Raw genomic sequence first — 13131 nt, forward strand, 5'->3', positions numbered from 1 at the left:
CTGCTACCTGGAACCACTCTCAGGGCACTTTAATGACATTCCTAAGGTAACCTCATACAGCCAGCACAGCCTGAATTCATAACTAATACCAACTGCTGCCTTCAAGGAGAATGGCAGACAACAATGAGCAGGAACATGTTTGTATCTAGATGAAATCTGTTACCTCCCATAGAGATACATCTTTAATGTTTGCAAACACTTTGGTTATACTAAAGCAGACTTTTTTTTTATCACAAAAAGCTATTATCCCATTTCCAGATACAGTTTTCTTAAGAAACACCAGTAAAATATTAAATGCTGTGCTCCATCTGCAGAAGTAGAATGAAGGAACAAGCAGCATAACCTTTCTGAAAGCTTTGACAAGTACTTTGAAGGCACGACTAAGAATATTTGCTATTTCCCTTGACTTGAAATCCTGCTTCAGCAGATCATATACTTTTTCAGTTACATTTCTCAACTTGTAAAATACCTGCATCTGTCTCTGGTAGCTACTAGTGTTCTGCAATTAGAGGGGGAAAATCTAACGTGGATAAAACCAAAAGCATCACTTACAATTACTTCTTGGACCTTAGAGCTCTTAAAATAATTTAGAAACTCAGACAGTTTGTTTAATAACTGGTAACACTCAGCTTTTTAAACAATCAAAAACTTTACAGTTTTGATTTACAGGTTATTCTGTCTTTTCGAACAATTTGTCCGACTTTCTCAGCACACACTCTACACTCTCCTTGGAAAGGGAATTGTTCTATGTAATAAACAAGGGTCATCTTCAGCACTACATTTAAAACTTTTGTCCTATACTTCCATTTTCTGGTCTTAGTTTAAAAACCCACTTAGCAGACTTACACAACTATCTCCAGTGCCAAAAAAACTCTATAAATATAAGCCCTTCCTGCAATTTTCTCAGTTTGTTTAATAAGCTGACTGTAAAAAAAAAAAAAAAAAAAAAAAAAAAAAAAAAAAAAAAAAAAAAAAAAAAAAAGTTCAAAGAGCGGAAACTTTACAAGAAATGCTGGTGTTAGCAAAACACTGGGAGCTTTTCCATCAGCGTTTGAAGGCGTTTCACTCCTGGGCCGTTATCAGATTTCCGACAGGACTGCCCCGGTGTCCCAAGTCCCTCCTCCGCGTGTTCGCTGTGTCAGCGCGCTCGCTCCGCTGCGATCTGCCGGAGGATCCCGCTCGGAGCCGGCAGAACTCCGGGCTCTTGCACAACCCGCAGCGCTCCCGAGGCAGCCGCCCCCAGCCCGCAGCCCCCGCCCCGCGGCGCTGCCGGCGAGCCCCGGGCGCGGCGGAGGCACAGCGCTCCCGCTGCACCGCCGCGATGCCGGTGCGTGAGGGCGGGAGGGAGGGCGGCAGCGCGGGCAGGGCCTGCGCCGCCGCCTGACCGCGCTTCTCTTGCAGACCTTCCTCAAGTGGCTGCTGGGGATCCTGGGGGTCGCCGTGGTGGTGGTGGTGATCACCGTGCCGCTGGTGCTGCTCACCCGCAGTAAGTGCGGCGCGGCTTGGGGAAAGTTGTGCGGGAAGTTTGTGCCCGGGAGCGGGGTGGGCTGGAGCTGCGGCGTGCGGGGAACCGCGGGGTGCGGCCGGCTCACCGCTCAGGGGGGCGGCAGGGGACAGCAAAACCTCTCTGAATTGTCTTGTGTGCGCCGGTAATAATGAGAAGCGTTGTCGTTTTCACCATTTTCTGTTCTTATTGTCGTCAGAGGCTCTCGAAACAGCGGTAAAATGCCAATCACTCATTTTTCTAGGGTGTATTGAAAAGATTATATTCCCTCTCATGTGCTTTGTTGGCGCAACTTTTGTTAACACCGTTGAGTGAAATTATGTAAACAGCACGGTTACAGAGGTCAGGAAAGTACAGAAAGATTGGGAATGTGTTTTTGGACTCTGACCAGTTAGCACTTTCCAGGTTGCCCTTGTAGCTCTGGATGTTAATGTGAAACAGCATTAAATCCCCATCACGCGATGCATTGCTTTCAGCTGCTAGGACAGAGCTGCTCTCGATCTGTGTTACTGTGATTAACAGCTGAGCAGTGGTGGTGTGACAGTCAGCACGGCAAACTCTCAGGGAGGGTTTTCTAGACCAGACCTAGGTCGGAGAAGTGCACCCCCAAAAAAGTGAAGATGTGTGAGTGGATCTTGATGTGCTCAGAAATCGCTTGTGTGCACACAGAGTTCTGGGGGTTTGTTGCATTAGTGAAAGAGGCGGAGCTTGTGTCCCTAGTGCTCATGTGGCACAATTTACATTAAACTCTTTTGCAGTTCAGCTCTATTAATATCAATACCACAGTCATTCAGAACTGGATTTTCAGAGTCCAGATATCTGAGTTACATGCCTTCTAGGCTGAAACTTCCATCAGTAAATGCTGCATCTATTTTCTCTTACTTTGGGGCAGCTTTTTGCCACTTATCTCAAAAAAGCAGATTTTTGAGGTGACAAAAAATACTCTGAATTTCACAAGTGGAGAAGAGCAAGAGAAAGGGTCTTGTTAACTTATCAGATGGATGTGTGCAGGCATAACACCTAGTGAAAGAATTCAGTATGTAGGCCTGAACTCTGCTGAAGAGTTAGTACTTGTCTATCTTGATGCCAATGCTGTGTCTTACTGTAAATAAAGTGGGTTTTCTTCCTTCGTGAATTGTAGCATAGGAGTTCTTTCTCTCTAGAAGTGGCTGCAATTCAAGATCAGTCATTCAGTTACATAGTAAATTCACTTTACTTCAAAGAGGCATTTCTGTTCTGTGGTACACAGAATACCACCGTGCTGTCAGCCTTGGCTTGTGTCCTCTGGTTGTAAAAGAGTAGAACAGTGTGTCAGACTTTTTACTGTTGGTTCAAATTAAGGCGTAGAGAGCACGCCCAGGTAGTTCAGTAAGTCCCTCTGGGTAAAATAAGGATTGAGATGGAGTGGTCCCTGTTCAAAACCTTGAATTCCTGTCTCTTCACAAACCAGACCGGCAGTAACATCTGAACAACTGTGACCATTGTAGTTTGGGAACTGCAGAGTTCTTTTGAATTTTTGACTGAAGGGTGCTAAACAGATGTTTTCTGTTAGCTGAGAGTGCACAGGGGGTGTACTCATAAAGTAGTAATTTATATGTTAGAGCAATTAATCACTAGTTTGATTATGTGGCTTTTATGAGCAACTACAGGACACGAGAGTCAGCTGGGGATTGTCTCTTGGGCCATGTGGGTGATTGAGTACAAAATGCAAGTGACAAAACTGCTTTGGGAAGGGGCAGCTCACATGACTGTGACTATGTGAAACCAAAGTCTGCTCTGATAAAAATCCTTGTAATTGCAGTCAAATAGTTTTTATTTCATCCCAATGGTTCAAGCATTGTACAGGGAGTGAATATGACAGTTATTGATATAAACAGATAATTCTGAGTTTGGATTTCTTACCTTTGGTCTGCAGCTGTTTTCCCTGCCATGCTTCTCAATGTATTTTTATTTCATAAGCTTAGTATTCATGCAACACATAATTAGTTTGATAAGTGGTCTCCAGTGCAGTGAAAGTAGTGAAATTTTGCCCCTCCAGCAGAGTTCTGGCTTGTTGGCTGGCCTGTAGGCCTTGCAAGTGGAACTTCTGCTTCTTTTCTTGCAGACACTGAGCACGGACAAATAGTGCAGACTTAAATTTGCAGAGTGGTTCCCTAATTTGAGGTGCAGCCATCTACTTGGAGGGTCTGCTGCCAGAAGTCTGTACAGAATTCTCTATTTCATTTAGACCCACTGCCTATTTTGACACTTCATTTTATATTTAATAATCACATGGGGCTACTTGCATCAAACAGTTTTAATTTCAAAACAGCCTTGGGGCTTGTATTTGAAGTCTGTTGATCAAAGCATTGTTGTGCTTTGAGGAGCTATCCAACAGGTGACTACAGTAACAAGTTGTTACCCTTAAAGCATGAGTATTTTATTAAAAAAAAATTATCTGTTTGTTCATGATTCACCAGTTTGCTTACACTTCTCACAGTTTTTCAGGTTTTTTCTTCTATAACATTCAGTGCAAAAGGCAGGTTGAAACATCCCGTGTCTATACCTTTCTCATTTCTCTAACTGCAGGTCTTGTTAGAGCTGGGCTGCAGGAGTGGGAGGATGAGCAGCCCGTGTTGAGGGCAGGAAGGAGACAGTGCAATATTTACTATTATTCTGCTGCCATGAGCAAGTCATAGATAGCCTTGGAGTGAGGGTCCCATACAGCTGACTGTACGGTTTCTTCACCCACAGGTTTAATTCTCCAAGGGTGAGATATTCACTAAATTGAGTGAGGAGGATCATCACCATCATGATTAGATGGTATTATTTGTGTGCTTTTGTGGTCTTTTGATAGAAATGTGCCTAGGAGAGGCTGGAAGAGCACAGCAGGTCCTGGGGAAGTTGGTGACCTTAAGGTGCCTGAGTGTTCTGTGTGAGTCTGAAAAGATAGGGAATCTTTTCCTGCTACATGTCCTTGACTTCTGTAACTGTCATTTAACTCAGTTATCTACCCTAATTCAAATCTTGGGTAATATAATATAAAACCCCATTATCAACAGTAGATTGCTATCTGAAGAACACTTCTGCTGTTCTTATTTCCTTGCTTTGCATGAGATGGGGTAAATTTGGGAGGGATTCCAGAGCTATTGATTACCAAGTTAATGATTAAATCCCTCCAGGGATGTCTCTGCAGCCGTGTGGAGTGGCTCTTAGATGAACTGCTCCAGGAGATGTGACAGCACTCACTTATTGGTTGTGGTCTCTCCTGAATGTCCTCCATCAGCCTCTGGGTATTGGATAGAATTCTGGATGGAGTGAGCCTTTGGCCTGAGCCAGAAAAGTGGTTTTTACCTGCTTTTTTGCTGGAAGTCTACTTCAGTGTTCTGTCACATAGTAACTGGAATATACGGGAGGGGGAAAGAGTTAGAGTACTCTTTTACAGATGTTGGAAGAGAAATGGGGAGACAGCAGATTTGGAAAAGCTAAGCTGAAATGTCTCTTACTTTTCTGGCCACTGAATCAGCCAGGATTACCTTGTGTCTCTCCCACTGCTCCTGAATTACATGCTTTGATTGCAGATCATCCTTGCTCTTCTGCTGTCACTTCAAAATGGCAATAACCATTCACCTTTTCTGATTTTTCTGTCCTCTCATTATTACTGGACATCATGCTTGCACTTGTCTTTCCCTTTTTGTGGTTTTTCCAGTCTCAGTAGTGGTGAACATCCAGTAAAGCTTCCAATATTACTGCTTTTATAGTTTTCCATGGTTTAAAGTCAGTTAATTTCTTGCCCCCTTTTTTTTTTTAATTACACATGGAAATTAGGAAAATGTACCTTGAAACTGAGGAATAACCAATACATATACCAAAATTAATTTCTCAGTGTTGTTCCATTTTGGTAGGATGATAAATCATACCATAAACTGGACACAGTTGTTAACTTCTTGTTTGCTTTACACCTGTCCTGGTTTTGGCTGGGAATGTGATAAATTTCTCCTTGTAGCTAGTCCACTGGTCTGGTTTGGGTTCAGTGTAGATAACACACTGATGTTTTGGTTGTTGCTCAGTAGTGCTTACTCTCAAGTCATGGACACCGGTTTCCCAGGCTCTGCCAGAGTACAGTGTACAAGGACCTGGGACGGAGCATGGCCAGGACAGCTGACCACATCTGGCCAAAGGAGTATTTCATAACACATAATTTCATGCTCATATAAACTAGGGGGTTGGCTGTGAGGTGCCAGGACACCTGGACAGGCTGGACATTGGTTGGGGGTGGTGAGCAAATGTATTTTGCATCAGTTGTCTTCCTTGGGTTTTATTCCTCTCACTCTCCTTTTCATTATAAATATTCTTAGGGGTATTATATTTAGTTTTATTTCAATCATTGGCTGTTTCTATCTCAACTTGTGGGTTTATCTTTTCCTGATTCTCCTCCCCATCTGCCCTGAGGCTGAGGGTGGAAGGAAGTGAGCAGTACTTGGTTGCCAGCTGGGGTTAAACGATGCCGATACGTCACGCTCACAGAAACCAGTTCAATTTTTCTCTTAAGAGAGGGTGGCACATTAATAGGAAATTCCAAAATTCAAACAGAATTGTTTATCAACTTTGTATGAGTACTACTTAAGTAAAAGTTTAAGAGCCTTCTTTGCAGAAGGACTTAAAGTTTTACTGTTGTAACTATTTCTAGTGCATCATTATGACAGTGGAAATGTACTGCCAGGAGTCAGACCAGGGTAGAGATGAATCACAGAATCATTAAGATTGGAAAAACCTCCAAGATTATCAAATTGAACCTTTGATTAACCACCACTTTATCAGCTAAACCAGAGCACATCCTGTCATCTCTTAAATATTTGTGGGGATGGTGACTCCACCACTTTCCTGGGCACTCCTTTCCAATGCTTAACCACTCTTTCAGTGAAAAAATTCTTTCTGATGTCCAACCTGAACCTTCTCTGGCACAGCTTGAGGCTATTTCTTCTTGTCCAGTCACTGCCTGGGAGGAGACCCTGCCCCCACCTGGCTGCAACCTCCTCTCAGGTGGCTGTAGAAAGCAATACCATTCCCCTGAGCATCCTCTTCTCCAGGCTGAACACTGCCAACTCCTCATGGTGCTTGTACTCCAGAGCCATCACCAGCTGCACTGCCCTTCTCTGGACACATTCCAGCACCTCCATGGCTGTTTTGAATTGAGGGGCCCAGAACTGGACAGAGAGCTCGAGGTGTGGCCTCACCTGTGCCAGGTACAAGGGGACAATCACAGCCCTGCTCCTGCTGGCCACATTATTCCAGATACAGCCAGGATGCCACGGGCCTTCTTGGCCACCTAGGCACACACTGGGCCCTGTTCAGCCTGGTGTAGACCAGCACCCCTGGGTCCTGTTCTGCTGGGCAGCTTTCCAGCTGCTCTGCTCCCAGCCTGTGGAACTTCCTGGGGTTGTTGTAAGGCAGGTGTAGGATCTGGCCCTTGCTGAACCTCGGGCAGTTGGCCTTGGCCCATCAATCCATCCTGTCCAGGTCCCTCTGCAGAGCCCTCCTGCCCTCCAGCGGGGCAGCACTCCTGCCCAACCTGGTGTCATCTGCAAACCTAATGAGGATGAACTCAAACCCCTCATCCAAAGCATTGATAAAGATTATTAAACAGAACTGGCCCCAGTACTGAGCATTGGAAGGTAGTCATTTGGAGTTTAGAACAGTAAGTCTGTACGTGGAATTGCTGAAAAAGAAAAATAACAAGAAAATGCAGCCTCTCTGAGGAACCCAAGAGTGAAAGAAGCAGTTTTGCTAAAACATAAACATCCATTGACCTGTATACAATCTCCAAAGCCAGCAAAATGTTCTTGAACGTCAGCAGTTACTTTATTCTGTCAAAATAAACCTGTTTGACCTTTCTTTTCAAACGGAATCTGAACAATAAGAACCAAAATTTGGAATTCAATGTATGTTGAGTATTTTGGGTCAGTGGCACAATGTGGATAAGTAAGAATATACTGATACTGGCCTACCTTGTAGATTAAGAAAACACTTCAACTAGAACTTCTCCGACTGTACCCTTACAGCTTGGCGTGTGTTTTCATATTCAGATACTATGTGGAAGGTGTTGACAGAAAATGAAATTTTAATTTTATACATAGCCAACAAATCTTAATAGTGGCCTGATTTTTAGTAATGAGACCTTAGCAAAATATGTATGTCACCAGGGAGAAAAACATTCATCAGTTTGGAAAAATCCCTAAACCTGTTCATCAGCCACCTGTCTTAAATTGCTTCTCCTTTTCCAAGAGAGAGTTTTGTTGCTTTCTGAAGCCCCTCTGATTGAAAATGACACTTTCTCGATTAGGAAGAAGTCATATTCCCAACTAGACAACTGTGTATGAATATTAAATACCCACTTGTTCATAATCCATCAAATTAAATATTCAGTTAAATAAATAACCTGAGAAATTAATATTCTCACAGAAACTTCAACAGCAAATAAATCCAGCCTAGTAATTTTTTAAAGGGTCTCATTTCAGATGGAATTGAGCAAGCATTTTTTTAACCTTTTCTCAGCATTTTAGAATAAAATCATTGTTTGTTATGTCTCTTGCAGCAGTAGTTGTACAGTCTGTGCTGTATACATACAGTTTTCTTATTGTTTGGAAATAAGAGTAAAGCTGTAATAGCTGATATAAATGTCTTCCTGTGATGTTCCAGATGTCACAGGTATGCAACCTGCAGAAACTGTTGAGGTGTTTTTCTGTGTGTGTGTCCCCAGGGACCTTGCTGTATTTTTCTCGTTAAGCATAAGGAAAGAGAAGGCAGTCTGTTTAAAAGTATCCAAAAGACTGGGGTCTCAGAATTGACAGGGGCAGGCTAGCATTTGATCAGTCACCACATCTGTACTTGAGTGTTTTTATCGGTTGCTTTTATTCTAGTCTTTTGATTTAGCCAGATGAAACTAAAATCCCTTCTAGACTCTGTAGGTAAAAGGGTAGATACAGGTAGATGAGGGTAGATTTTAGGTTTCCATTAAAAAAAAAAAAACAACAGGGGAGGATGCAGGGAGAGAATTGCACACCTGAATTTAAAATTGGTAGTCTTTGTTTTCAGAGGAGAAGGATCACAAAGACTCACAGACCGAGTTGTTGTTGTTAGTGTTATTACTTGTCATACTTTGGGAAAAGTAGCTTGTGCACTGCAGGCAGTAAGAAAGAAGTACTTTACATAGAAGCTGACTGCAGTGTGCTGAAGCTGATGAGCAACTCATTAGCTTAACTAGATTCAAAGTTTCACTTGATCTTTTCAGACTAACTCAGTTACTTGGCTTTAATTTTCCAGTCAAAATTGTAATGCTAGAGTAAACTTTGATATCTTGGTGAAAATCACATCAAAAGAGGGATAAATATTTAATCAATTTTTTCATCATAATCTTATCCAGAAGTTTTTGTTATCTAATTAGGGTGGGGTTTTTTCGTTAGATCTTCCCTGAATATTTTACTGCTTCTCAGATTTCTAGATTACTTTTTTTTTTTGAAATTTTAGTTTAAGGATAAGCAAGTGATTCACAATTGCAGCTATTAGCAATTGGGGCTCTGCAGTGAACTTCCCAGAGTGAGCATGGGGAGAAAGGCACAAAGGTGATTTCTTTTCAGCTTTTGAGGAGTATATGTTTGCTGAGGTAAGAGAGTCAGAGGTCTTCTGGTCACTTTTGTCACTGTCAAAAAGGTATTTTTATTTCCATGAGTTGTTGAATGACCTTGCTGACACTCCTTTATATTATGCTTGCTGAATTTACCTTGCAATAAAGTTTTATTGCCTTCCCACTGCTACTACTTTACAGATGGTTAACTAAAACACTTTAATAACCAGCAACAGAAATCCAGTTAGTAGCCAGGTTAAGAAGCTGGGGTGGAACAATTTGCAGCAAGATCAAAATCTCTCTTCTATCTGTTTCTTTCAGAAGAGACCTCTTCAGGAAAAACGTACACTCTACAGAATTACTTGAACAATGACTATAAGTACAAAACACATAATTTGCAGTGGATTTCAGGTAATTCATTTATACATACAACTTGAATGTCAAGAAGATGTACTACCTTCAGTCACGTCAGGCTGAGGTGATTACTGTATTCTGAAAAGAAGTCAATTTATTTAATAATACCATTATAGAACATATAGAACATGTGTAGCACAAAGGGTTGATTCCTTGTTTCCCTTAGAAACGTGCTCACGTTCATGGCAAGTTACATTCTCCTACTGCTAAAAGAGCATAATTACTTCTGTGCTTCAGGGTAGAAGCAATTTACCCTCTGAGGTGTGTCAGCTTCCTGTGCATGGGCTGCCAGGGAACAGGGAGATGCAGGCTGCTTTTCCTTTTCAGAATGCCTAGTGCCCCAAGGGAAGGAGATGCTGGAAGGTGGATGCTGTGAGCTCCACAACTACATTTGGTGAACATTGTTGTGCTGTAAACATCCTCTCATTAAGGAATTGGGAAACACAGCATTGACCAGATTTTTGGATTTTATTTCCTGATTAAAAACATAGAAGGAAGATAGAAGTAACTGATGAGCATTTTACTTACTTTTTTGTGTCATCTCTCCTGTGCTTTTAGGAAATCAGTATCTTCACAAAACAGATAATGGGGACATCCTGTGCATCAGGGCTGACAACGGAACATCCTCAGTAATCCTGGCAAATACAACATTAGTATGTTGTCTTATATGTAATACATGCAGACATTGGGAAAGGTATTGGGTTTCGTATTTTGTTCTGCACAGTCTTTGGAATCAGTGCTTAATGTGTTTCTTTTGCCCTTCCTTTGTTGACAGGATAAGTACCAGGCAAGCACAGTTATGTTGTCTCCTGACCAAAAGTTTGCTCTTCTGCAATACAGCTATACAAAGGTACAAGTGCACTTTACACCTGGGGATGAAACTGGAAAATAAGGGTTTGGGGATAACTGAGAGGCTGAGAGAATGTGAGGGAAATGCAGGAGGATGGGTGGATGAATGTGATGAGTGTCTGTAAGGGAGCAGTCAAGCTCAGCAGGCAGGAGAAGAGACTGGTGTCACCTGTGGGCTTGGCAGAAGAGAGTTGACTGCCCAAGGATAAAAAGTGGATGGAGAGTTATCTCAAGGAGAGCAGGGCTGGCTGGTTTAACTGGGAAGACAGTCTAGGAGAGCAGATAGGCACGGCTGTCCCAGGAGTTGTGTGGGTACGGAGAAGTGATGAGTAGATATGCTGGTATACATCTGCTTGTATATGTGTGCTATATATATATATGTGGTTGTTACATTGTGGTGGTAGGAGGTAAGAGTTTAAAACTGAGGTGAATGAAAATCTGCATGTGCTTCCAAGAAGGCTTGTGCTTGGAGTGGGCTTGTGTGTCCCTGTTGCCTCCTGTCAGCAAGCACATGAGAAGCCTGCAGCAGAACGCCTCATCCTGCCATGGTGCTGAGCCCTGCAACAAAGGTCAACCCACATTTATGCCAGGTGGCTCGAAAACCTGGCGCTGTGTGCCAGCTGGGAAGCCTAATGGAGGTGATCATTTGCTATGCAGTTTGTGCACTGGGAAACCACTCACTTAATTCTTTCCTTTTTTTTCTGGAGAGGTTCTGTTTGTAAAAAGTTCAGTGCTAACTTGGGCAGTGTACAGTACTTGAGCACTGTGTCACTGAGCCCTGTCTACGTGTCCTGGCCTTGCAGTCCCAGAGCGCTTCTTGCACTGTGCCAGACACAGACTGTGCACTCAGGCATCAATTTTTTTCAGTTTTGGCTTCCATGCTGGATTCCCCTGAGCCAGTTAGCTTTTGTCTTTCTGAATTGTTCAGAATGATTTGACTCTTCTCTGCATCATTAGAGGCCACAAAATGCCTAATATTTTACCAGCCACCCTACACATCCCCTCTACTTGTAATTTATTGCTCTGTAGTATTTTATTTGTTGCATTCATGAGAGTTAATTTTGTTTTAATGCTGAAGCAAGATATTTTAACCTTTATATAACAGTGTGATTGAAAGTTCTGTTATTATTAATTTTTATTGCAAAGAGTAACAAAATGAATCATGAGGATGTAGACACTTGTTATGTAATAGCCATCTGGCTGTGTAGTACCAAGTTGTTGGTTTATATCTTCATACAAATATCCAAGAACCTTCTTACGAGGGAGCATTATTGCAACATGTCAGTGCTGTGGGCAAAATCAAATCTCTCCAGCCCCACACAGTGAACATGTTTAAATGTGTCTGCATTATCATCATCATCTCTCTCTGTGTTAAGTGCCCACAGAGCGATACAGATTTCAAGAGGCAGATTTCTCAGAGAAGGGTTTCATTTCTGTGACAATATGAATGGGAATAGGTCACCCTGGTACTGGAGGAACTGCTACAGACATACTGCTGGGACTTGTGAGAACTACTATAAAATGAGATGCCAAGTTAAATAATACAACATAAAAAATGAGACAGAAGACAGCAAATGAGGCAGTAAAGCACAAGGAGGAAGATGAACTGTGCACTGACAATAATCTGCCATGTAGCTACAAGGATTTCTGAAAATTTGCAGCATCTCTGTCATCTGTGTCTCTGTCCTTAATCAGTCAGTGGCCTCTGTCCTAGTATTTAAATTATGACCCCAGAAGGATGGAAATTCTTTAGTCTTTCCTTAAACCTGGTAGAGATCTGTTACTTTTGTATGTTCATCGTGTTCTTGCTATCTTAATAAAATTCACAAGGAGGGCTTTAGGGGTATTTGAAACTGCAAGAGATATGAAACTTTGTGAAATTCATTTTCTTAATATTAAAATAATTCTTTTGCAGTTGTGGAGGCATTCCTTTACAGCTTCATATCACATCTATAATTTCAGTAGCAGGTCAGTAATTTTGCACATAAGATGTTGTTTTAACATTCATTTTGCACTGAAACGTCATTTCACTGATTTCTCTTGGCTGCATTTTGGTTTTGTTTTTCCAGTTCCATCTTAGATGACGGACTACTACCTAATGATACACAGTATATATCCTGGTCACCTGTTGGTCATAAACTGGTTAGTAAAGAAAAATGAAACTTATATAAACAGTCATTTTCATACATGTGACATGGAAACTCACGATGTCTGTTCCCTTGAGGTTTTGGGACTTTCCTATTGCTAGGTAAAGTAGCTGAACTATTTTCGAAATTGACTACTGTTGCTGGAAAGACTCCAAAGTCCCTCTGTGTGTTTTGTTTTGTTCTTTAATGAAAATGCATTCCTGAAAGTAACTGGTGGCCCCAGTTGTCATGAAATGGACAAATGCACAGGAACTTTGTGTTTTTACAGTTGCAGACAGTAGCTCATCCCTTTCAAAGACAGCAGCATTACAGCTGTCTATGTAATCATCACTGTGATTTTTATCTCCTAATTACACAATATTCAATGAAGTTTTACTTGATGGATGTGTGCAGTGGGATTAAAGGATTAAAATTTGTCTTGTACTCTTTCCTGCTGTTGTTTTCTTCCTCCCCTCCAGTCTGTGTTAGTGGTGACAACCACCACATTTGCAGGGCTTGTGCCTCCCCTGGGTTGAGGGTTGGACTGCCACAGGAGGATGTGGTCTTTATTTATTCTTACTTTTTAGTGAATTATAAAGCCAACAACAGAAGCAAGGGAAGTTGAAAAGAGTTTC

At 42.0% G+C, this 13131-nt stretch overlaps 1 protein-coding gene across 1 annotated transcript in view; it reads left to right on the plus strand.

Moving 5' to 3' along the window:
• Positions 1–13131, plus strand: part of DPP4 (dipeptidyl peptidase 4) — a 41319-nt gene continuing 28188 nt past the window's right edge. Inside the window, exons 1-7 of the mRNA XM_063400647.1 lie at positions 1–1327; positions 1402–1486; positions 9429–9518; positions 10080–10174; positions 10297–10371; positions 12286–12338; positions 12440–12512. Of these exons, the coding sequence (XP_063256717.1) occupies positions 1010–1327; positions 1402–1486; positions 9429–9518; positions 10080–10174; positions 10297–10371; positions 12286–12338; positions 12440–12512 (789 nt within the window). The 5' untranslated portion in view covers positions 1–1009. The remainder of the gene's footprint in view (positions 1328–1401; positions 1487–9428; positions 9519–10079; positions 10175–10296; positions 10372–12285; positions 12339–12439; positions 12513–13131) is intronic.

This window comes from Prinia subflava, chromosome 6 (genome assembly GCF_021018805.1).
Source record: "Prinia subflava isolate CZ2003 ecotype Zambia chromosome 6, Cam_Psub_1.2, whole genome shotgun sequence".
NCBI classification, from domain to species: domain Eukaryota; kingdom Metazoa; phylum Chordata; class Aves; order Passeriformes; family Cisticolidae; genus Prinia; species Prinia subflava.